The sequence below is a fragment of the Mustelus asterias genome, unplaced genomic scaffold (assembly GCF_964213995.1).
Source record: "Mustelus asterias unplaced genomic scaffold, sMusAst1.hap1.1 HAP1_SCAFFOLD_50, whole genome shotgun sequence".
Taxonomy (NCBI): Eukaryota; Metazoa; Chordata; class Chondrichthyes; order Carcharhiniformes; family Triakidae; genus Mustelus; species Mustelus asterias.
In genome coordinates this window covers 146,895-172,995 of record NW_027590123.1, presented here as the reverse complement: position 1 = coordinate 172,995, position 26,101 = coordinate 146,895, and the positions used below count along the sequence as shown (strand labels likewise).

The 26,101-nt window shown below is 45.8% G+C and overlaps 3 protein-coding genes across 3 annotated transcripts in view; 1 reads left to right on the top strand and 2 right to left on the bottom strand.

The window, feature by feature from the left end:
- Positions 1 to 26,101, bottom strand: part of LOC144483237 (uncharacterized) — a 284,523-nt gene that overhangs the window by 154,557 nt on the left and 103,865 nt on the right. The gene's annotated exons all lie outside the window — the stretch shown is intronic.
- On the top strand, positions 86 to 25,125 carry LOC144483244 (uncharacterized). Its single transcript, XM_078202025.1, has 5 exons — positions 86 to 140; positions 1,407 to 3,003; positions 11,514 to 11,732; positions 11,817 to 12,073; positions 23,316 to 25,125. Exons 2-5 carry the CDS (start codon positions 1,708 to 1,710, stop codon positions 24,148 to 24,150), a joined length of 2,607 nt encoding a protein of 868 aa, XP_078058151.1. The 5' UTR covers positions 86 to 140; positions 1,407 to 1,707; the 3' UTR covers positions 24,151 to 25,125.
- LOC144483236 (uncharacterized) lies at positions 17,415 to 18,898 on the bottom strand. The gene has a single exon (XM_078202014.1). It carries the CDS (start codon positions 18,484 to 18,486, stop codon positions 17,560 to 17,562), a length of 927 nt encoding a protein of 308 aa, XP_078058140.1. The 5' UTR covers positions 18,487 to 18,898; the 3' UTR covers positions 17,415 to 17,559.

Genomic DNA, 26,101 nt, shown 5'->3' with positions numbered 1-26,101 from the left:
AAGAATTGGAGGACCGGAAGGACTCTGGTCCTCCAGCCAATCACAGGACGGGCTTTGTGTGAAAGAAGATTGCGCTTCAGACTGACTGAAACTTCCTCCTGTTTGTTTATTTGGTTTGACCTTAAAAGAGACCAACATCTGTGAGTAAAACACTTTATTTTCTCCCCCTTTCCATTTCTTTTCTCATTCTGGGGGAAATTGGGGACTTGCAGCAACTGATCACAAGAAATAGAAGCAGGAGAGGCCACCAGGCCCTTCAAGCGACCCTGCCATTCAGTACAATCCTGGCTCATCAATGCCGGCCTCCTTCTGTGAGCCATTTCCCCATCGCCCTCTATTCCTCAATCTATCAAATATTTATCCACCTCCATTTTAAATATTTCTAATGATTCAGCCTCTACCATCCTTTGGAGCAGAGAATTCCAGAGATTCACCACCCTCTGTGAGAAGAAATTTCACCGCACCTCAGTTTTAAATGACTGGCCCTTTAACTTCATAGAAACATAGAAACCCTACAGTACAGAAAGAGGCCATTCGGCCCATCGAGTCTACACCGACCACAATCCCACCCAGGCCCTACCCCTATATCCCTACATATTTACCCGCTAATCCCTCTAGCATACGCATCTCAGGACTCTAAGGGGCAATTTTTATCATGGTCAATCAACCTAACCCGCACATCTTTGGACTGTGGGAGGAAACCGGAGCACCTGGAGGAAACCCACGCAGACACGAGGAGAATGTGCAAACTCCATACAGACAGTGACCCAAGCTAGGAATCGAACCCAGGTCCTTGGAGCCGTGAAGCAGCAGTGCTAAGCACTGTGCTATCGTGCCGCCCCTGTCAAGCGACTCAAGAACAGCTTCTGTCCCTGCTGCTGTCAGACTTTTGAATGGACTTACCTTGCATTAGGTTGCTCTTTCTCTACACCTTTCTCTACAGACTGTAACACTACATTCTGCACTCTCTTGTTTCCTTCTCTATGAATGGTATGCTTTGTCTGTATAGTGCGCAAGAAACAATACTTTTCACTGTATGTTAATATGTGTGACAATAATGAATCAAATCAATCAAATTATATGTTTGAATAAAGTCATCCTCACTCCTCTAAACTCCGAGGAATACAGACCCAGACTATTTAGCCTCTCTAGATAGGACAACTCTATTTGTTCCGACCTCGCTGTCCAGGACAGGAAGCAGTGAGCATGGATCTGTCATTCATCCTGAATCAGCACCATCAGGAGTGTTGGGTGGCTGAATGTTAGATCCGGCAGCGTGAGAATGGAGGGACAATGTGTGGGATGGAGATTTACAGATTTTCATTAATGACAGAGGAAAGGATGTTCCCATAGAAGCGAGAATTGTCTGTTCTGACTGTGATGTTTTTTGTAAATTGTTTTTAAAGGATATCAGAAGAGGAGGAATCACAGACAGAAATCTCAAATGTCACATCTCGATCTGACAGAGTCACGGTCTGTCGGTTTCAAAAGATTTCAAACATCAGTGTGATTGGAAAAGCACCGAGACACACACACACCCGAGTGAGAGTGTTCCAGTGAACTGACTGTGGAAAGAGCTTTAACCAGTGACACAGCCTGAAGAAATATCACACCATTCACAAAAACGAGCAACTGTACCTGCGTTCTGTGTGTGGATGAAGCTTCAACTGATCGTCCAACTTGGAGAGACACAAGGACACCAGCACCATGGAGAAACCATGGAAATGTGGGGACTGTGGGAAGGAATTCAGGTTTTCGTCACAACTGGAAATCCATCAGCGCATTCACACTGGGGAGAAGCCATTTACCTGCCCTCAGTGTGGGAAGGGATTCACTCAGTCATCCCACCTGCTGACACACCAGCGAGTTCACACTGGGGAGAGGCCGTTCACCTGCTCTCAGTGTGGGAAGGGATTCACTCGGCTATCCTTCCTACAGTGCCACAAGAGAGTTCACACTGGAGAGAGACCATTCACCTGCTCTCAGTGTGGGAAGGGATTCACTCAGTCATCCCACCTGCAGACACACCAGCGAGTTCACACTGGGGAGAGGCCATTCACGTGCGCTGAGTGTGGGAAGGGATTCACTCGGCTATCCTTCCTACAGTCCCACAAGCGAGTTCACACCGGGGAGAAACCGTTCACCTGTTCTCAGTGTGGAAAGGGATTCAGTGATTCATCCTCCCTGCTGATACACCAGCAAGTTCACACCAGGGAAAAACCGTTCACCTGCTCTCAGTGTGGGAAGGGATTCACTCAGTCATCCCACCTGCGGATACACCAGCGGGTTCACACTGGGGAGAAACCGTTCACCTGCTCTCAGTGTGGGGAGGGATTCACTCAGTCATCCTCCCTGCAGACTCACCGGCGAGTTCACACTGGGGAGAAACCGTTCACCTGCTCTCAGTGTGGGAAGGGATTCAGTTATTCATCCCACCTGCGGGTACACCAGCGAGTTCACACTGGGGAGAGGCCATTCACCTGCTCTCAGTGTGGGAAGCGGTTCAGTGATTCATCCCACCTGTGGAGACACCAGCGAGTTCACAGCGGGGAGAGGCCGTTCACCTGCTCTGTGTGCGGGAAGGCATTCACTGATCCATCAACCCTGCAGAGACACCAGCAAGTTCATACTGGGCAGAAGCCATTTATCTGCTCCCAGTGTGGGAAGAGATTCCCTCTCTCATCCCACCTGCTGACACACCAGAGAGTTCACACTGGGGAGAGGCCATTCACCTGCTCTGTGTGTGGGAAGGGATTCACCATGTCAGCCAATCTATTGAGACATCAGCGGGTTCACACTGGGGAGAGGCCATTCACCTGCTCTCAGTGTGGGAAGGGATTCAGTGATTCATCCGCTCTGCAAATACACCAGCGCATTCACACTGGGGAGAGACCATTCACCTGCTTTCAATGTGGGAAGGGATTCACTCAGTTATCCAACCTGCAGATACACCAGCGAATCCACACTGGGGAGAGACCATTCACCTGCTCTCACTGTGGGAAGGTCTTCTCTTGGCTTTTCAAACTACAGACACACCAGCAAATCCACACTGGAGAGAAACCGTTCACCTGCTCTCAATGTGGGAAGATATTCAGTGATTCATCCTCCCTGCGGAAACACTGGCGAGTTCACACAGAGTAGGGGTCGTTCACCTGCTCTCAACGTGGGAATGGAATTGCTTACTCATTCCATCTGCTGAGACACCAGCGAGTTCACAAGTGATTCCAGGGTTTGGATTCTGCTGTTATTGTTTCTGCTCTCACTTGTGTCCAGGACTGCATTTTGTTTATTCTCTCAGTTGGTCAACGGGGAGAGTCAGAGGGTTTCTTGATGCTGGACTGGCCGGTCTCAGCCTCCAGTGGGCTGATGCTCTTTGAGCCTGGAAGAGCACATTTCTTGTCTTCAAATTTCACAAGGATCACAAGAGTGAAGCACGTTTGTCAGTTCAAAGATATTTCATTCGTAATTCTGTTTGGAACCCCACTGAAGTATGTGACATTTCCATGGAGATGGGCTGTGGTACTTATATGGTTCTTTTGTTTAATTTATCTGGGTGTTTCTCACAGAAGAGAACTAAAATATGAGATCCTGTATCTGAGATGGATTGGGAAACTGCATCAAAAGGTATAATGGGAGATAGGCAATAGCTAATATTTCAGGGATTATTATATGTTGACAAGAGTTAGCTCAGTTGGCTGGATGGCTTGTTTGTGGAGTGGAGGTTCACGGCAGTGCAGAGTCGCTGAGCAGAGACTGATAGCCAGGTTCCGCACACATGAGGACGGCCTCAACCAGGATATTGGGTTCATGTCACACTATCTGTAACCCCCACAACTTGCCTGGATGTGCAAAATCTCACTGGCTGTCCTGTCTGGAGACAATACACATCTCTTTAACCTGTGCTTAATGCTCCCTCCACTCACATTGTCTGTACCTTTCAGGCTTGATTAGTTGTAAAGACTCGCATTCCAATTATTATTCATGTAAATTGAGTTTGTGTCTTTGTGCCCTGTTTGTGATCAGAACTCCCACCCACCTGATGAAGGAACAGCCTGTTCCGAAAGCTTGTGGCTTTTGCTACCAAATAAAACTGTTGGACTTTAACCTGGTGTTGTGAGACTTCTTAACAATAATCAGCAAGTCAGCCTGAGTCTGTGGCCACTCTCACCATCTGAAATCGTCACAATGTCTGGCTGATTGACGGCAGCTTCGGACCAATAGAGAGAGAGGGGCGGGGCGGGGCGGGGCTGGAAGACCGCGCGGGAGCGGCTGGTCCTCCAAGCAATGGGAGTGAATGAGGGGCGGAGCCGGGAGTGAATGAGGGGCGGGGCCGGGCTGGGAGTGAAGCATGCGCAGTGTGGTTAATGGCGGTTGGCGAGGTGATTGTTATGATCCACAATATCTAGGACAAAATAGTGGATGGGAGGGAGCGATGGATCCAGCTACCGGGCGGAGATGTTTCCTAAACATGTTGTGTCACCGCAATCCTCGAAAAAGAGCTTCCAGGTTCCTCCAGCTGCACTGAGTGGGTCTCCAGCTCCGAGTGATCGGTCCGGGTTAACGGCCGCCATCTTTATTGGGGCCAATGTACAACGGGGATAATGTGGAACATGGCTGCAACGTGGCCGCCATCTTTGGAGGGGGCAAGTTGTCGAGTGGGAGGAGCTTGTTTCCCATTGTTCAGAATGGAGACAACTTGTCCATCAAATTGCATCAATCCTCTGAGTCCCAATGTCTTATTGATGAGGCAGAGCGGTGGCAGAGAAGGAAAGAAAAATAAATCCTGCTCTCCAGATCCCACTGTCTCATGGGATGTCCTTCCCCATGTGTCTAAAGATCTGCAAGTCTGCTACCAGTCACGCCTTGGCAATGAACGAGGCATGAGCTGTGGGATGTGTCCTGATCACAGACCCAGGTTATTGACCACCAACTTTCACTGGGCAAAGTGCAGAAGGGCATGTGGGCAGTGCTCCCTGTCAGCAGAAGAGAATATGGTGAATTTCCATCCCGGACTGACGGTGATGGATTTGGAAACTCCTTTTACAGGGAGTAAGAAGGGGAGAATTTACACCCAGCAAAACTAATACCAAGAAAAATGTTTGTCTCTTCTGAATTGCATTTCTGAACTGACAGTGCTGGGATTTGTAAATTTCTTTTACAGGATATTGGAAGAGGATTTATGGAAAGGTCATCAATATCTGAGAGCGCCATTCGATTAACAGCACCTGGATGTTATCGGTCTTTGAGTGGAAGCATCGGGTTCCAGGTTATTACCACTCACTGCGTAAAATTTCTTCCTCATATCCCCCGGTAGATCTTTTTCAAAATCTTCAATCTGTGTCATAGAAATCATAGAAACCCTGCAGTACAGAAAGAGGCCATTCGGCCCATCGAGTCTGCACCAACCACAATCCCACCCAGGCCCTACCCCCATATCCCTACATATTTTACCCACTAATCCCTCTAACCTACACATCTCAGGACACTAAGGGGCAATTCAAGCATGGCCAATCAACCTAACCCGCGCATCTTTGTCGTGTAATGGGAATAGTTAAACTTTATCTACCTTATCTAAACCTATCATAAATTTGTACACCTCTGCCAAATCTTGCCTCAATCTCCTTTGCTCCAAGGAGAATAATGCCAGTTTCTCCAGCCTAACATTGTAATTATAATCCCTGGATTCATTCAGGTCAATCTCCTCTGCACCCTCTTAAGGAGCCTCACATCCTCCATAATGTGTGGTGATCACTGGTTTGCACAGACCCAGATGTTCTGTGTACCTGTCTGTGATCTCATCACACACCCACAATTCCACAGTGACATCACCCCCGCTCCCCAGGTATTTCCTCAACTGGGAGACTTTTCTCTGACTCCAGTGTTTCTGATATCTTTCCAGCTGCAGGCTCCAACAGGAGAGTTTAAATTTATAACAGTGAAATTGTTTCACAGATGTATGTTTGTGACCATTGTTCTTCAATTGAGAGTTGTTCGTGCTGAGCTTTGTTCTCTGTGAGAGGTTCCATGTCTTTGGGGCTGGTCTGACTCCTTTACTGTGGATCTGACTCCATGTGCATTCATTGCTCTGTTTCACCTCTGCTTTCCCTGATCATCTCTCGGCCAGTGTCTAACTCCTCTCTCTAATAATGGGTGTATCTCAGCTGTGTTCAGTATTTCACTGTCACTTCTGCCAGTTGTGTCTAAAGAAGGTTCCCATTTGTAATGAATGATGCGCTGCTGGCTTACCAGCTTCCCACAGTATCGTGAATAGTCAGGAATTGTTTTTCCTGTGTTCTCGTCCACTTCTCCTATTTCTGAGGTTACATTACATTTGGCACCATTTTTATTCCACATAGTTCATTCTGCACACCCTGGATCATTGATTCTGTCTTTCTCACCCCAGCTACTGCCTGACCTGCTGAATATTTCCAATATTAGCTCTTTTTAATTCAGATTTCCAGCAGCATCAGTATTGGGCTTTTATTTTATTGCAGACATTTCTGAGTCTAGTAATTGAGAGGAACTACTTAAGAACTAATCTATATCAGGGTGGACCCTTGCCTCCAGTGCAGGTCCTTTTTCATTGATTCATAGCATCACAGAATGATTACAATACAAGTGCTGTCCTTTAGCATGTTGCACCCTTGTGGCTCTCTGCAAGGACAAGGCAGTTAGACCCATTCCCCTGCCTTTTCCTCGCAACCCAGCATTTTCTTTCTCTCCGGGGTCTTGTCCAGTTCCCTTTTCCTTGTTGTATCAGTTGGAGCTGGAATGGAGATATAGGAGAAGCGGTTGGGTTTAACCGCAAAAACTTATGAACTCAGTCGGATCCAGCAATTTCCAATGTGAAATTGTCAGGAGAGTTAGATTCTAGGGAGATCAGGTTGTGAAACAATCACTATCTGTACAAAGGAAAAGGATATTGTTCGAGGAACAGGTATTTCTGCAGATGTGATTTTTCTGTTTCACACATACGTTGACGAAGGGAAGGCGGTAGATGTGGTTTATATGGATTTTAGCAAGGCGTTCGATAAGGTCCCCCATGCAAGGCTTCGAGAAAAAGTGAGAGGGCATGGGATCCAAGGGGCTGCTGCCCTGTGGATCCAGAACTGGCTTGCCCAAAGGAGGCAGAGAGTTGGTATAGATGGGTCTTTTTCTAAATGGAGGTCGGTCACCAGTGGTGTGCCCCAGGGATCTGTTCTGGGACCCTTGCTGTTTGTCATTTTCATAAATGACCTGGAAGAGGAAGTAGAGGGGTGGGTTGGTAAGTTTGCCGACGACACGAAGGTTGGTGGGGTTGTGGATAGTCTGGAGGGATGTCAGAAGTTACAGAGGGACATAGATAGGATGCAAGACTGGACGGAGAAGTGGCAGATGGACTTCAACCCAGATAAATGCGTAGTGGTCCATTTTGGCAGGTCAAATGGGATGAAGGAGTACAATATAAAGGGAAAGACTCTTAGTACCGTAGAGGATCAGAAGGACCTTGGGGTCCGGGTCCATAGGACTCTAAAATCGGCCCCGCAGGTGGAGGAGGTGGTTAAGAAGGCATATGGTGTGCTGGCCTTTATCAATCGAGGGATTGAGTTTAGGAGTCCGGGGATAATGATGCAGCTATATAAGACCCTCGTCAGACCCCACTTGGAGTACTGTGCTCAGTTCTGGTCGCCTCATTACAGGAAGGATGTGGAAAAGGTTGAAAGGGTGCAGAGGAGATTTACAAGGATGTTGCCTGGATTGAGTGGCATGCCTTATGAGGATAGGCTGAGGGAGCTCGGTCTTTTCTTCTTGGAGAGACGTAGGATGAGAGGAGACCTCATAGAGGTATATAAGATGTTGAGAGGCATAGATCGGGTGGACTCTTAGAGGCTTTTTCCCAGGGTGGAAATGGCTGCTACGAGAGGACACAGGTTTAAGGTGCTGGTGGGTAGGTACAGGGGAAATGTTAGGGGGTGGTGGGCGAGTGGAATCGGCTGCCGTCAGCGGTGGTGGAGGCAAACTCAATAGGGTCTTTTAAGAGACCCCTGGATGAGTACATGGGACTTAATAGGATGGAGGGTTATAGGTAGGCCTAAAAGGTAGGGATATGTTCGGCACAACTTGTGGGGTCGAAGGGCCTGTTTTGTGCTGTAGTTTTTCTATGTTTCTATTTCTATATGTTTAAAATTTAATTTTGGAATTTAGGCATCATTAACAAGACCAGCAGCAAATACTCCCCTCTCCAGTTACATGTGGAGAAGATTAATTTTGATCTTCTTGAACCGTTGCAGTCTGTGTGGTGAAGGTGCTGCCACAATGCTGTTAGATAAGGAGATACAGATTATTCACCCAGTGACGATGAAGGAACAGTGAAATATCTCCAAATTAGTAATAACAACGTGTATTGGACAGCACTTTTTTTTTGTGCAATGGAACATTTCAGGGTATTTCACAGAGTTTTATGAGGCAACATTTGACACAGTCATATAAAGAGTTATGAGGACAGATGGTTGAGGTTTGATTTGAGGTTTTGAGGAGATAACTGGTGTGATTAGTAAGTTTGCAGACTACACAAAGTTTGATGGATTTGCGGATAGCGATGAGGACCATCAGAGGATACAGCAGAATATAGATCAGTTGGAGACTTGGGTGGAGAGTTGGCAAATGGCGTTTAGTCCTGACAAATGTGAGGTAATGCATTTTGGAAGGTCTAATACAGATAGGAAATGTACAGTAAATGGCAGAACCCTTAAGAGTATTCATAGGCAGAGGGATCTGGGTGTATAGATACACAGGTCATTGAAAGTGGCAACGCAGATGGAAAAGGTAGTCAAGAAGGCAGAAGGCATGCTTGCCTTCATCGGCCGGGGCATTGAGTTTAAAAATTGGCAAATCATGTTGCAGCTTTATCGAACCTTAGTTAGGCTGTACTTGGAAGATAGTGTTCAATTCTGGTCGCCACACTACCAGAAGGATGTGGGTGCTTTGGAGAGGGTACAGAAAAGATTTACCAGGATGTTGCCTGGTGTGGAGGGCATTAGCTATGAGGAGAGGTTGGAGAAACTTGGTTTGTTCTCACTAGAACGACGGAGGTTGAGGGGCGACCTGATAGAAGTTTACAAGATTATGAGGGGCATGGACAGAGTGGATAGTCAGAAGCTTTTTCCCAGGATGGAAGAGTCAATTACTGGGGGGCATAGGTTTAAGCTGCGAGGGGCAAGGTTTAAAGGAGATGCATGAGGCAAATTTTTTTTTAGACAGAGGGTGTTGGGTGCCTGGAACTTGCTGCTGGGGGAGATAGTGGAAGCAGATACAATCATGACTTTTAAGGGCATCTTGACAAATACATGAATGAGATGGGAATAGAGGGATACGGTCCCAGAAGGGTCGGGGGTTTTAGTTCAGTCAGGCAGCATGGTCGCTGCAGGCTTGGAGGGCCGAAGGGCCTGTTCCTGTGCTGTAATTTTCTTTCTTCTTTGAGAATCTTATAGGAGGAAGGTGAGGGAGAGATGCGGGAGAGGTTTAGGAAGGAAATTTCACAGCTTGTGGGCTTGGCAGCTGAAGATGCAGCCTCCAAAGGTCAAACAGTTTAAAATAAGGAATGGTCAGGGAAAGAAGAGTACAGAGATCTCCAAAGATCCAACTCCACAGATGTGCAGGTTAGGTGGATTGGCCATGCTAAATTGCCCCTTAGTGTCAGGGGGATTAGCAGGGTAAATATGGGGTTATGGGGATAGGGTCTGGGTGGAATTGTTGTCAGTGCAGGATCAATGGGCCAAATGGCCTCCTTCCACATTTAGGAATTCGATGATTCTATCTCTGAGTTTTGAGAGTCTCGAGGAGATTACAGAGATAGGTAGGAGCCATGGAAGAATTTTAAAATAAGCTTGAGAATTTAAAAAGAAATAGTTTGTTTATTGATCTGGAACCTTTGTAGGTCATGATTTTTGATTTGATTTATTATTGTCACATGTATTAACATACAGTGAAAAATATTGTTTCTTGCGTGCTATACAAAGCTATACAAATAGAGAAGGAAAACGAGAGAGTGCAGAATGTCGTGTTACAGTCATAACTAGAGTGTAGAGAAAGATCAACTTAATGCAAGGTAAGTCCATTCAAAAGTCTGACAGCAGCAGGGAAGAAGCTGTTCTTGAGTTGGTTGGTACGTGACCTCAGACTTTTGTATCTTTTTCCCAAAGGAAGAAGGTGGAAGAGAGAATGTCTGGGTTGCGTGGGATCCTTAATTATGCTGGTTGCTCTGCCAAGGCAGCGAGAAGTGTAGACAGAGTCAATGGATGGGAGGCTGGGTTGCGTGATGGATTGGGCTACATTCACAACCTTTTGTAGTTCCTTTTGTAGTGCGCACAGGGGTGATGGGTGAACAAGACTTGATGTGAGTAAGCACATGGGCAGCAGAGGTTTGGATGAGCTCAAGTTTACAGAGAGGTTGAATGTGGGAGGCCGGCTGGGAGTGCGTTTGGATAATTACATCTAGAGGTAACAAAGGAAAGAATGATTGTTTCAGTCGCAGGTCAGCTGAGACTGGGGTGGAGTCAATGACGTCAGTGACGTGGAAATAGATGCTCTGGGTGATGTTGATATGTGGTTGGAAGCTCATCTCAGTTACACAAAATACTCCCTGGCTGTGAACAGTCTGGTTGAGCCTCAGACCATTACCAGTGGGAGGGATGGAGTCCATGTCCAGGGGATGGAGTTTGTAGAAGAGACTGAAGGCAATGGCTTTGTACTTCCTAATATGCAAGTGGATTGTCAGACAAGTCAGTGCAGTGTATGTGTTGGAGAACTTGCAGGTGATAGTGTTCACATAATCCCGCTGCCCTGGTCCTTTGAGGTGAGGAGGTTCAGTGTTTAATGATTCGGTCAAAGTTCTGGCTGAGTGGTTTATGTATAAAATCCCTCTTCTTCGCCTCCTGCCTCTCCACTTCTCTCTTCCTCCCTCTCTCCCTCCTTCTCCTCCCTCAGAGGCCAAAGTCTTGTCCAGACCAGGTGGTAGGTTCCCTTCCCTGTAGGACATTAGTGAATCAGTTGGGTTTTTACAACAATCCAGCAGCTTTCATGGTCACTTTCTTCTCGTGCCGGCCCCAGATTCATTCAGCTCAATTTCACAACGTGCCTTTGTGTTTGGGGGGTTCTCTCTCACTTCCTTTTTTCTGTTTTAAATCAATTTTTCAGAGTAACAGAAGGGAAGGTTTGCAGTCGTGGAACAGGAAACTAAACATCACATCAAAATCTGAGAGTCAATTATTTTATCGTACCCTGAATATCATTGGATTTTAATCATGGAAGGAAAACGCCCTGTTCACAGTGGGGAGAAACTATACACATGTTCTGTGTATGGACGAGACTTCAACCAACCATCTGGCCTGTCAGAACATCAATGTCACCACACTGAGGAGAAGCCGTGGAAATGTGGGGACTGTGGGAAGGGATTCGATTACCCATCCCAGTTGGAAATTCATCATCGCAGTCACACCGGGGAGAAACCATTCACCTGCTCGGACTGCGGGAAGGGATTTACTAAATCTTCCACCCTGCTGACACACCGGCGCACTCACACTGGGGAGAGACCATTCACCTGCTCCGATTGTGGGAAAGGATTCACTCAGTCATCCAACCTGCTGACCCACCAGCGAGTTCACACCGGCAAGAGACCATTCATCTGCTCTCAGTGTGGGAAGGGATTCACTTTTTCAGCCAACCTGATGACACACCAACAAGTTCACACTGACGTGAGACCTTTTCAATGCCCAGATTGTGGGAAATCTTTTAAAACTTCCCAGGAACTTATGTACCATCAACGTCTTCACACTGAGGAGAGGCCGTTCAGGTGCTCACACTGTGGGACAGGATTCAGACGTTTATCACATCTCACTGTACACCAACGCACTCACAGTGGAGAGAAACCATTCACCTGTTCAGAGTGCGGGGAGGGATTCACTCAGTCATCCACTCTGCAGAGACACCAGCGAGTTCACACTGGGGAGAGACCATTCATCTGCTCCAAGTGTGGGAAGAGATTCACTCAGTCATCCACTCTTCATCGACACCAGCGAGTTCACACTGGGGAGAGGCTGTTCATCTGCTCCAAGTGTGGAGAGGGATTCACTAAGTTTCCCAACCTACTGATGCACCAACAGGTTCACAAGTAACTAAAGAGATTGGATCTTACTGTTAATCGCATCCAGGCCTGAACCATGTTCATTGGGGTCTGTTGCTGCTGATGTTCATAAACTCCTATCCAGTTACAACAGATAGTATTCTGGATTCAAAATACAATTAAATTAGATTCATTTTAATCAAACACTGGCCAGTTTTTAAAAAATATCTCTAACACAAATCAGATTCTTCTGAAGGGCTCTCCCTCTCCCCTGTCTCCTGCATCCTCACCTCCAACAACTGAGAAGAGCTCAGGAGGTTCTTTGACACAAACATTGAGACAATCTGATCAGCTGCTTCCGCTGCTTCCTCCCTTCCACTGGACCACTGGGGTAAACTGTCTGTTTTTGTCCAGGTTCTGAACTCACATCTCCCTTTGATCCTAATCTCACTAACCTGCAGGACAACCAACTTCCCCATGTCAATAGCTCTCTCTCTCTCTCTCTCCCCCTCTAGCTCACCCACTGTCGCTCCTTCATTATTTATTGTTGTCTTTCCCCCTCTTTATCTCAGAGTATTGCCATCTGTGTTTCTCTCCCCATCTCTCGCTCAGTCTTTATCTCTATATCTGCCTCTGTGTTCTCCCCACCTCTCTACCTTACATACAGATTTGAAAAATACAACCCTACTCTCTCTCTTCTGGCACTGTCTCTCTTAAATCCACCGTCATCAAATCTTTTGACTGCACCACCTTTGCGAATTATTGTGCCATCTCCAACCTGCCTTTCCTCTCCAAAACCCCTGAACTCAGTGTCCCCCAAGGATCTATCCTTGGCCCCTCCTATTTCTCATCCACATGCTGCCACTGGGTGACATTATCCAAAAGCACCGTGTTAGTTTTCACCTGTACACTGACAACACCCAGCTCTACCTCACTCCCATCCCTCTCCATTCCTCCACTGTTACTAAATTATCAAACTGCTCATCCCACATCCAGTACTGAATGAGCAGAAATTTCCTGCAGTTAAAATTCAGGAAGACCAAAGTCTTCAGTCACCACGACAAATTCCGTTCCCTAACTGCCCAGTGTATGTGGTCATAGAATCATAGAGTTTACAGCACGGAGCAAGGCTCTTCAGCCCAAATTGGTCCATGCCAATGCCCATCTAAACTAACCCCATTTGCCTGCATTTGGCCCATCGCCCTCTAAACCTTTCCTATCCATGCTTCTGTGCAAATGGCTTTTAAATGTTGTCAATGTTCCTGCCTCAACTCCTCCAGCAGCTCATTCCACATACATACCACCCTCTGTTTAAAAAGGTTGCTCCTCAGGTTCCCATTGATTCTTTCCCCTCTTAACTTAAACCTATGCCCTCTAGTTTTCAATTCCCCAACCCTGGGAAAAATAATAAGTGCATTTACTCTATCAATGCCACTCATGATATTATACACCTCTATAAGATCACCCCTCAGTCTCCTATGCTCCAAAGAAAAAAGTCCTAGCCTGTCTAATCTTTCCCTAACTCAGTCCCTTGAGTCCTGGCAACATTCTTGTAAATCTCTTCTGCACTCTTTCCAGTTTAGTAACATCTTTCCTGTAGCAAGGCGACCAAAATTGAACACAGTACTCCGGGTGTGGCGTCACCAATGTCCTGTACAACTGCAACATACTTCCAAACTACTATAATTAATGCACTGACTGATGAAGGCCAGCACACCAAAAGTCTTCACTGTCCTATCTACCTATGACTCCACCTTTAGAAAACCATAGATCTGACCTCCGAAGTCCCTCTGTTCCACGATACTCCTGCAATTCACCATGAAAGCCCAACCTTGATTTGACTTTCCAAAATGCAACACCTCACACTTATTTGTATTGAACTCCATTTGCCATTTCTCAGCCCACTTCCCCAGCTGATCAAGATCCTGCTGCAATTGTTGATAAACTTCCTCACCGTCTACAATAGCACCTATTTTACTGTCATCTGCAAACTTACTGATCATGCCTTGTACATTCTCATCCAAATCGCTGATATCAATTTCAAACAGCAATGGGCCCAGCACTGACCCCTGAGGCACACCACTAGTCACAGGCGCCCAGTCCGAGATGCATCCTTCCACCATTATCCTCTGCTTCCTACCATCAAGCCAATTGTATATCCAATTTGTCAGCTCTCCCTGGATTCCATGTGATCTAACCTTCCAGAGCAGCCCACCATGTAGAACTTAATTAAAGGCCTTACTGAAGTCCATATAGACTATCTACCGCCCTACCCTCGTCAATCTCCTGGTCACTTCATCAAAGAACTCTAACAAATTTGTGAGGCATGATCTCCCATGCACAAAGCCGTGCTGACTACTCCGAATCAAACCCTATCTTTCCAAATGTCTGTATATCTTATCCCTCAGAATCCTCTCTAGTAACTTACCCACCACAGATGTTAGACTTACCGGTCTATAATTCCCAGGTTTTTCTTTGCAGCCCTTCTTAAATAAGGCCACAATATTTGCTACCCTCCAGTCAACTGGTACCTCACCGTGGCTAACAATGATGCAAGTATCTCAGCCAGGGCTCCCGCAATTTCTTCTCTAGCCTCACACTGTGTTCTTGGATATACCTGGTCAGGGCCAGGAGATTTATCCACCTTCATACATTTTGACACATCCATCACCTCCTCTATTGTAATGCGAACTTCCCCAATATAATCGGCACTAACTTTCCAAGGTTCCCAAGTCATGTCTTTCTCCACAGTGAACACAAAGGGGAATCAGTGTCCATTGGCTAGTTAAGCACACAAAGTGCCTGGTAGAGTTTAATTGAATATTTCTGCAGACCCCATACACTACAGTGACTTTATCAATAAAGGGCTAAGGAAGTATTCTGTTGTGTTAAGAGAGGATGAATTCTAGAATTGTGCATTCATGTCCTGAATCTTCATAATTATCACTTAGCTGGGATGTTTCAGAATGAAAGAATCCCATGTACTTGTCAGTATGGGTTTCCTCCAGGTGCTCCAGTTTCCTCCCACAGTCCGAAAGATGTGTTGGTTGGGTGCATTGGTCGTGCTAAATTCTCCCTCAGTGAACCCGAACAGGCGCCGGAGTGTGGCGACTAGGGGATTCTCACAGAAACATCATTGCAATGTTAATGTAAGCCTACTTGTGACACAAATGTTTAAACTTTAAAACTTGAAAGGGGTCGTGTCCAATGGACCTGTTAAAGACAAATCACTGTGAGATTGACCTGGGGCTTATGTGATCAGGTCTCAGTTTTATGAACAAGGTCTGTATCAGACTGGAGCTGTGTCTTTGATTCTCTGTAGCAGTTGTAGTGTCCTTACTAAATATCCACCACAACTGCAACAGTTAGCCCAGAAATCTCACATTATTGTGATCACAGCCCTTCAAATCGTTACTGATGTAACTACTAAATATTCTGAAACGCAGCTTCTCCACAGCAGAAAGGAAGCCACTCCTCATCAATCCAACTCTGAATGATTGGGGATGTTGCTGGTTAGAGTCCACAATAAACTGCTATTTGTCAGGTGAAGGTAGATCAGCAGCAGGAGTTAGTGAAGAGAGTGATGGTAAGAACCAGGCAGAATGACTCACCAGGAAAGCTGCTTTGGAAGGGATTCCATCCAAAACACAATCAATGTCACCGATATGATAGAGTCCAATTAAACCTGATTTAAAAACTTGTCAGGACTCTCACCCTGATGTGACTTTTTAAAATGCATTCATGGGACATGGGTGTTGCTGGCTGGCCAGCATTTACTGCCCATCTCTAATTGCCTGAGGGCTGTTGAGAGTCAACCACATTGCTGTGGCTCTGGAGTCACATGTGGGCCAGACCAGGTAAGGACGGCAGATTTCCTTCCCTGAAGAATATTAGTGAACCAGATTTCTTTTCTGAAATGGCTGGATGCGAAGCCAAGTCCCATGACTGTGGCCAAAGAGGGTGCAGACCAGAGGAAACTTTCTTTCATCCCTCATAGCATCTCACGTATTTGATATAATGAGGTTTTCTATCACAAGCAGCGTTTAAATTTTACTTCAGTCAATCCTCGATAGCTTCAAAAAGAATTAGTATATTTGATGGATCAAAGCAGGGAATATTTCTGTTTTTTGAGTGCTCAATATTATACATAATTATGATACCATCAGTGGCTGAGGATGCATCAGAATGTCCATCACCTCCTGAAACTGTGCCTCATCTGTGTTCAAACTAATAAGACCCTGTGAAATGTATTGTTCCATAACACGTCCCATATTATTGATGTTCCCGAGGAAACACTGCAGGTTGATTATACAGACCCACCCTCCACATTAAGAGGGGACCGGCAGTTATATATATGTTTACTTATTGGACTGAAGCTTGCGCTGTTTGTAAAAACAATGCAGCAGTCACTACAGCTAAAACCTTGTGGGAACAGATCTTTACCAGATGGGGCTTTCTGGAAAAGGGCAGAGTGACAATGGTTCTCATTTCACTGCAGAAGCAATGCAGCAGCTGTGGGTCTGGAACAACATTCCCAAATCTACCTGCAATCTGGTGGGATGGTTGAGAGCTTCAATAACTCTGGAGAAACAACATTGAAAAAAGCCATCGTGAAGGGAGCTGATGATCTCGTTAAGGCCAATGACTGGGTCACTGCCTTGCCTGGTGTCTCAATGACCATTCACTCCCCTCCTATTCATGATCCCGGTCACAGTCCATTTCAGGTCATGACGGGTTAGCTAATCCAGATTGTGATTCTCACTGGGGTCCCACTCCCCAATGCTACTCGACAGACTCATGAGCAGTTTTCCAGAATTTCCAACAAATCTTAGCATCCTCCCTGCTACAGACAGTGGAGAGGTTGGATGCTGCCCATCTCAACACCTCCATGGAGGAACACCTCACACATTAATCATTCAACAGGTGATGAGGTTATGTCAAAAACATTGTTAAAAAAAGGTGGGCCAGGTGGAAAATTGGGAAGGTCCACATCGTGTTCTCGATAGATTGGAAAAAACAAATCTGATACTGGCAAATTGGAAATGAGGGAAGGAAACACAATATGTGTTACCATGGAGGTGAGTGTAAACTGTACAAAACTAAAAGGTCAGATAACTAGACGGAGAATAAACACTGTTTGATTTTATCACAGGGACAAGATGCGTATGGTCATTGTGCTCCTGGACTGTGTACAGGCTGAAGTTCTGTTCCTGCCATATGATCCTCCCCAAGACTGTCCTTTCTTGAGCTCCAGACAGGTGATGTTAAACACTCAGGTGGGAAAGACAAAATCTACAACAATGTGTTTAAACCAAAGCTGATTAATTTGAGATATACCCAGAATATTAAACTTCAGTTCAATTATTATCAGCAGAAATAACACAAATAGTCAGAATGAAGATGGTTTAGTCCCAAATGTGATTAACAGCAGCAATAACAGCAGAATCCAACTCCTACAGTCACTTGTGAACTTGCTGGTGTCGAACCAGGTTGTTTGACTGAGCAAATCCCTTCCCACAGACACAGCAGGTAAACAACCTCTCCCCAGTGTGAACTCGCTGGTGTCTCAGAAAGTTGGATGAATTGGCGAATCTTTTCCCACATTTGGAGCAGGTGAACGGCCTCTCCCCAATGTGGGTACGTTGGTGTGACAGCACCTCACGTTTGCTTTTAAAACATTTTTCACAATCAGAACATTTAAAAGGTCTCAGATCAGTGTGAACCAGTTTGTGAACAGCAAGGCGGGATAATCGAGAGAAATTCTTGCCACACATGGAGCAGGCGTATGGTCGTTCCCCAGTGTGAATTCGCTGGTGTATCAGAAAGTCAGATGAATGAATGAATCCCTTCCCACATTTGGAACAGGTGAATGGCCTGTCTCCAGTGTGGGTACGTTGGTGTGTCAGCATCTGGTACCTGCTTTTAAAGCTCTTCTCACAGTCAGAACAGCGAAAAGATCTCTGATCAGAGTGAACCAGTTGGTGGGCAGTGAGGTGGGTCGACCGAGAGAATCCCTTCCCACACACAGAGCAGGTGAATGGTCTCTCTCCGGTGTGAACTCGCTGGTGTGTCAGCAGGTGGGCTGACTGAGTGAATTCCCTCCCACATGCGGTGCAGGTGAATGGTCTCTCCCCAGTGTGAACTCGCTGGTGTACCCGAAGATCAGATGAATTAATGAATCCCTTCCCACATGTGGAGCAAGTGAACGGTCTCTCCTCAGTGTGAATGTGCTGGTGTCTCAGAAGGTCAGTTGACCGAGTGAATCCCTTCCCACACGTGGAGCAGGGGAATGGTTTCTCCCCAGTGTGAGTGTGTTGATGATATTCCAGCCGTGACTGGTATTTGAATTCCTTCCCACAGTCCTCACATTTCCACGGTTTCTCCATGGTGCAGTTGTTCTTATGTCTCTCCAGGTTGGATGATCAGTTGAAGCCTGGTCCACACACAGAATGTGTACGATCTCTCCTCGCTGTGAATGATTTTCAGGCTGTGTAACTGGATAAAAGTCTTTCCACAGTCAGCTCACTGGAACACTCTCACTCGGTGTGTGTGTGTCGGTGCTTTTCCAGTCACATTGATATTTGAAATCTTCTCCCACAGACAGAACAGACAAACATTTCTCCTTCCACATTCAAATATTCAGGTCCTGATAAATTGAGTCACGATAAGATCCTCATAATTGGTTTTACTTTCCTGTCTGTAAATCCTCCTCTTCTAATACCCTGTCAATAGAGTTTATATAAAATTACATAGAACATATAGAATAAAAACAGGTCATTCTGCCCAGCTTGTCTCTGCTGGTGTTGAAACTCCACACACTTCTCCTCCATTGCATCTCCCTCAGCTCAATCTTTCAGTTGGTTTTTCTATTCCTCTCTCTCTCTCTCTCTCGTGTACTCGTTTAGTTTCCTTTTGAAAGGATCTCAGCCTTTTGCCACAACCACTTCCTTTGGTAATGAATTCCACATTCTAATTATTCTGAGTAAAATAACATCTCCTTATTTCCTAAGTGGATTTAACAGTAACTATCTTGTATTTCTGCCCCCGTTTTGGATTCTCCCGCAAATGGAAACGTTCTCTCCATATCGACAAGGTTCCACATGGTGGACTGGGCAGCAAAATAAAGATCCAAGAGCAAGTTACATTTTGGATTCAAAATTGCCTCAGTTGCACGAAGTGATGAATGACAGTTGATGTGTGTTTTTTTGTGACTGGAAGATGGTGATGCAGTGGTTATGTAATTGGGCTGTTAATCCAGAGGCTCAGGGTAATGGTCTGGGGAATACATTCAAATCCAACCATGGCCGCTGGTGGAAATTAAATTGAATTAATAAATCTGGAATTGCAAACTAGTCCCTGGGTGAACATGAAATCATTGGCAATTGTTGTAAAAACCCATCCTGTTCACCAATGCCCTTACCTGATCTGGCCTACATGTGAATCCAGACCCACAGCATTGTGGTTGACTTCCAGAACTGCGCTCTGAAAAAGCACAGCAAGTCACTCAGCTTAAGAGCCATTAGGACTGAGCAACAATGCTGGTCTTGCCAGTGACACCCACACCCCACAAAGAATAAAGAAAATTAAAAGGCTGTTTCCAGAAGGGGTTTCATAGGGATCATTGCTAGGTCCTTCATTCCTGGTTTATATAATTGATTTGAAGTTAAATATAGGTTCACCAATGACACAAAAAAATGTGTGCGCTTGATAGTGAGGCAGAAAACTGGAGGGGAAAACAAGGCAAAGGATTACTGATAAATGGCAGGACTGTGAAAATTGCAGAAGAACAGAGGGATGTTGGAGTGTAAAAGGTCACAGGTACAAGTCGAGAGACAGTAGATTTAAAACTGAGATGAGGAGGAACTACTTCATTCAGAGGGTGGTGAATTTGTGGAACTCGCTGCTCATAGCGCTGTGCAGTCTGAAGCGTTGAATGTTTCAAGGAGATAGATATATTTCTAATTTTAAAAATGTAAGTGGATGTTTACCATTTACATCGATGATTTGGAGTTGGGGACCAAGTGTAGTGTGTCAAAATTCGCAGATGACAATAAGATGAGTGGCAGAGCAAAGAGGACACTGAAAGTCTGCAAAGGGATATAGATAGTCAAAGTGAGTGGGCGAGGGTCTAGCAGATGGAGTACAATGTTGGTAAATGTGAGGTCATCCATTTTGGTAGGAATAACAGCAAAATGGACTATTATTTAAATGGTAAAAAAATTGCAGCATGCTGCCGTGCAGAGGGACCTGGGTGTCCTTGTGCAGGAATCTCAAGGAGTAGGTTTGCAGGTGCAGCAGGTAATGAAGAAGGCAAATGGAATTTTGTCCTTCATTGCTAGAGGGATGGAGTTTAAAAACAGTGAGGTTATGTTGCAGCTGTATAAGGTGCTGCTGAGGCCACACCTGGAGTACTGTGTACAGTTTTGGTCTCCTTACTTGAGAAAGGATATACTGGCACTGAAGGGGGTGCAGAGGAGATTCACTAGGTTGATTCCGGAGTTGAGAGGGTTGGCTTATGAGGAGAGACTGAGTAGACTGGGGCTAGACTCATTGGAATTCAGAAGAATGAGGGGAGATCTTATCGAAATATATAAGATTATGAAGGGAATAAATAAGATAGAAGCAGGGAAGTTGATTCCAATGGCGGGTGAAACTAGAACTAGGGGGCATAGCCTCAAAATAAGGGGAAGCAGATTTAGGACTGAGTTGAGGAGGAACTTCTTCACACAAAGGGTTGTGAATCTGTGGAATTCCCTGCCCAGTGAAGCAGTTGAGGCTCCCTCATTGAATGTTTTTAAGGCAAGGATAGATACATTTTTGAACAATAAAGGAGTTAAGGGTTATGGTGAGCGGATGGGTTAGTGGAGTTGAGTCCACAAAAAGATCAGCCATGATCTTATTGAATGGTGGAGCAGATTCGAGGGGCCAGATGGCCTACTCCTGCTCCTAGTTCTTATGTTATGTTTTTTATATGGGGAAGAGGTGGGGAGGTGAATTTGAGACCAGGGAGAGATCAGCCATGATCTGATTGAATGGCGGAGCAGGCTCGAAGGGCTGAATTTGCCTACTTCTGCTCCTAATTCTTATATTCCTATGTCCACAGATCTATCAATGTGCTCGGACAAAGAACAATGCAGTACAGGAAAAGGCCCTTCGGCACACCAAGCCTGCACCGATACGCTGTTTCCATCTCTCTGTTCGCTTCCTGTTCATGCATCTGTCAAGCAGATAATTTCATGAATTACTTGTGACAACATGAATCTGAACCACCCTGACTGACCAGACAGAATCACAGACGTTAACCTTGTGTCCAGAACTGATTTTCTCAGAGGAGCCTCAGTCACCATCATTGAGACTAATTTTGAATTCGAGATTTTATTGATTGAATGGATTTCAAGCCCTGTCCCCATAACAATGTGCTGTCTCTCTGTATTACTTATGCAGTCATGATGTGGAGATGCCCGGCGTTGGACTGGGGTGAACACAGTAAGAAGTCTCACAACACCAGGTTAAAGTCCAACAGGTTTATTTGGTAGCAAAAGCCACTAGCTTTCAGAGCGCTCTGTGCCCTGTTTGAGAGCAGATTTCCACTCCATCTGACGAAGGGGCAGTGTTCCGAAAGCTAATGGTATTTGCTACCAAATAAACCTGTTGGACTTTAACCTGGTGTTGTTAAAACTCTTACACTGACATTGCCACTTGGTCAGCGTTCCCCTGCTCTCTTTGTTGGCGTTTGAAGTGGCGGACAGTGATAGTGAGTCGTAACCCCCCCCCCCCCTGACGACACTGACCTCTCACCTGACACCTCACAATGCCCGGGGACTGATTGACGGCAGCTCCGGTCCAATAGCAGGAAGGGGCGGGGCTGGAGGAGCGAGCGGCAGCGGCTGGTCCTCCAACCAGACTGAATGAGGGGCGGGGCTGAGTGAAGCATGCGCAGTGTGATTAATGGCGATGGAGAGAGGATTTCTCGAATCCACAATCAGAAAAAGTGGGAATGGCGGGCGGAGGCAGCGATGAATCAGGCGGAGGGATTAGAGAGGCTTCGTAATCATGAACAACAAACCTCTGCAAAAAAAACCGACCGCTATCCGAAGATGGTCCCGGCCGTTTGCACAGAGCAAGGCCGCTGCTTTCTTCCCGCGACAAACCCGGGTTAACTGCCGCCATTTTTATCCGGGCACTACCAATATGGCGCATGCGCGGTTGCCATCTTTATTAGGAGCAATAGCCCTCTATTAGAAGCGCATGCGCAGCCGCCCTCTTTATGAGGGGCAATGATTTTGAAATTCGCCCGAGTGACAGAATGTGAACAACTTGTCCATCAAACTGCTTCGCTCTTTCACTTCCAATTTCTTACTGATGAGGCAGAGCAACGATACAATCATTTGTATCATACAGTCTCTTTAACAAAATATAATATTCCTAGATATTCCTCAAAATTGTTGCAGTTCTTTGAAAAGGGGTGGCAAGTTGTTAGCACTGCTGTCTCACAGCTCCAGCCATGTGTGACTCTGTCCCCTCTTGTCTGCGTGGGTTTTCATCCAGGTGCTCCGGTTTCCTCTCAGTCCAATGATGTGCAGGTTAGCTGGATTGCCATGCTAAATTGCCTCTTAGTGCCCCAAGATATTAGGGGAAGTAACGTGATAAATATGTGGGGTTATGGGCATAGGACTTGGGTGGGAAGCTTTGTTGGAGATTCAGTGCAGAGTCCAGACCAGTTGGCAAGTTTCCTTCCCTGAAGCACATGAGTGCATCAATTGAATCAAGCATGTTTCATGGTCACTTTTTCCTCGTGCTGGCCCCACATATTATCAGATTCATTCAGCTCAATTTCACAACCTGCCTTTGTGTTTTTGTAGGTTCTTTCTCACTCCTTTTTTTCTATTTCAAATCAATTTCACAGGGTTTAGAAGAGGACGATTTGCAATTGGGAAACAAACCAAACATCACATCAGGGGCTGATAAAGTCGACCAATTTATCGTAACCTGAACATTGTCATATTTTGAACATGGAAGGAAAAAGCACCGTTCACAGTGGAAATAAATCATACTTGTGTTCTGTGTGTGGACAAGGATTCAATCGATCATCTGGCCTGTCAAAACATAAATGCAGTCATGATGGGGAGAAGCCGTGGAAATGTGAGGACTGTGGGAAGGGATTCAATTACCCATCCCAGCTGGAAACTCATCAGCGCAGTCACACAGGGGAGAGGCCGTTCACCTGCTCTGACTGCGGGAAGGGATTCACTAAGTCATCCACCCTGCTGACACACCAGCGCACACACACTGGGCAGAGGCCATTCACCTGCTCTATGTGTGGGATGGGATTCACTGAATCATACACCCTGCTGACACACCAGCGAATTCACACTGGGGAGAGACCTTTCATCTGCTCTGACTGTGGGCAGGGATTCACTCACCAATCCACCCTGCTGACACACCAGCGAGTTCACACTAGGCAGAGACCGTTCACCTGCTCTGAGTGTGGGAAAGGATTTATTAATTTATCCAACCTGACGACACACCAAAGAAATCACACTGACGAGAGACCGTTTAAATGTCTGGGCTGTGGGAAGTGTTATAAAACCTCTCAGGAACTGATGTACCATCAACAAGTTCACACTGACGAGAGACCGTTCAGGTGGTCTCACTGCGGAACTGGGTTCAAGCGATCATCTCATCTCACCGTTCACCAGCGCACTCACACGGGGGATAGACCGTTCACATGCTCTGAGTGTGGGGAAGGATTCACTCAGTCATACATTCTGCTGAGACACCAGCGAGTTCACACTGGAGAGAGACCATTCACCTGCTCCAGGTGTGGGAAGAGATTCACTCAATCATCAGCACTGCTAAGACACCAGCGAGTTCACACTGGGGAGAGACTGTTCATCTGCAATGATTGTGGGAAGAGATTCACTCAGTCATCCAACCTGCTGACACACCAGCGAGTTCACACCGGGGAGAGACCATTCACGTGTTCTGTGTGTGGGATGGGATTTACTCAGACATCCAACCTGCTGAGACACCAGCGAATTCACAATTAACTCCAGAGATTGGATTGTGTTGTCAATCAGATTGAAAACTGAGCTATGTCCATTAGGGTCTATTTCTGCTGATGTTAATAAACTTCAGGTCAGTTATAGAGGCTAATATTTGGGACAAAAATCAAATATGTTGTCTTTGATTTAAACATGCTGTGTCAAAACCTTTTAATATCTCTAACACAAGTTAGTTCCTTTTGAAGGACTTTCTCTTGTCTCCTCCATCTTCACCTCCAACAACAAAGTGTGAGGAGCTCATGGAGTTTTTTTGTCACTAAGATTGAGACAATCTGATCAGCTGCCTCTGCTGCTTCCCTCCCTTCCACTAGCCTCTGGGCCAGACTTTCTGTAAAGCTCCTCTGTATCCAAGCTCTGAACTCACATCTTTTTCCAGTTTCTCTCCTATTTCCTGTCAGTCCCTCTCATTGCCCATCTTGTCCATGAGACCTGCTTTCAACTCCCTTTACCCTTTTCCCACTAAACCACTGATAACCCAACTTCCCCGCATTACCTGGTACTGTTAATGGACCTGTCTTTTTTGATACTCTCCATCTCACCTGTAATTCACCCTCATCATCCATCCTAAGGAAAAAACCCTTAACCGCACTGTCGTTACAAACTACTGTCCCAACTCCAACCTCCCTTTCCTCTCCAAAGTCCTTGAACTTTGTGTCCCCCAAGGATCTTTCCTTGGCCCCTCCCATTTCCCATGCTGCCACTGGGTGACATCATCCATTGTTTTGGAAGAAGATTGTAAAGTACCTTTCTGAGAGCGGAGTTTGGAAACACTCGTGTGACAATAATTTCAGGGGAAATTTGAGGTGAAATCCACAGAGGATCGATTGAGTTGCATCTGCCACTTAACTTCAGAGTGGGGGTTATCTGATTACAGTCAACCTGTGGGTTTAAAGGGACTGTGTGTTTACTGAGAACATTATAGCATAAGAAATTTTCTACCTGTGTTATCCTTGAAATCTGTGTACATTTGTGAAGGTAAGTGGGAGTGAAGAAGTCTTGTCTTATGATCAAACTCTTCGTATTTAATAAATATTTTATTGTTAAAATCTAATTGGCAGTCCTGTGACTCTGTTCCTCTATGTTTTCAAAGAAAATAAAAGTTATGGTCTTTTGAGCCAGGGTTCCATTCTGGGATCTTCCTATCCAGCTATAACATCAACTGGGATTGTAACACTCACCATCTTGACTTTGAAATATATCGCTGTTCCTTCGCTGTCACTGGGTCAGAATCCTGGAACTCCCTCCCTAACAGCACTATGGGGTACCTACACCACAGGGATTGCAGCAGTTCTAGAAGGCAGCTCACCAACAGCTTCCCTAGGCCAATTAGAGATGGGCAATAAATGCTGGCCTAGCCGGTGACGCCACGTTTTATTATTCAGGAAAGGCTGTGGGCTTTGGCCTCTGTAAATGAATAAAAAATAAGGTAATATCTGTTTTAGCCAATTGAATTTCAATGACAGCATTGCCTTCTCCTTTGTTCTTACGTCCTGGGCCTATTACACGGTTATACTTGAAGGAATAGAGCCAGCCTGACTCCACTGTGTTACCTCTGACACTGTTTCAATCCCCAAGCTGCTACAGACATCTTTATTAGCTCAAACAAACACATTCTCACAGTTTGAGGCCAGTTCTCTTGCACAATTTAATTCATTTTGCAGACATTGCTAATTCCGACAAGGCGGCGACTTGACTACATTGACCAGCATGCACTCCATTTTGAACCCACAATGCAGTTCAGTGCAGTTCTTCAGATATCCTCGGTCTGGGTTCTTCTATCACCCTCGATGTTCCATGTTACCACCATGAGACAGTCTCCACACAGGGTCCCACCGCAACCCATCTACACTTAATATAAAAGAAATAAGCAAGTTACAACTCATTGGGCCAGCACGGTGGCACAGTTGTTACCACTGCTGCCTCACAGCACCAGGGA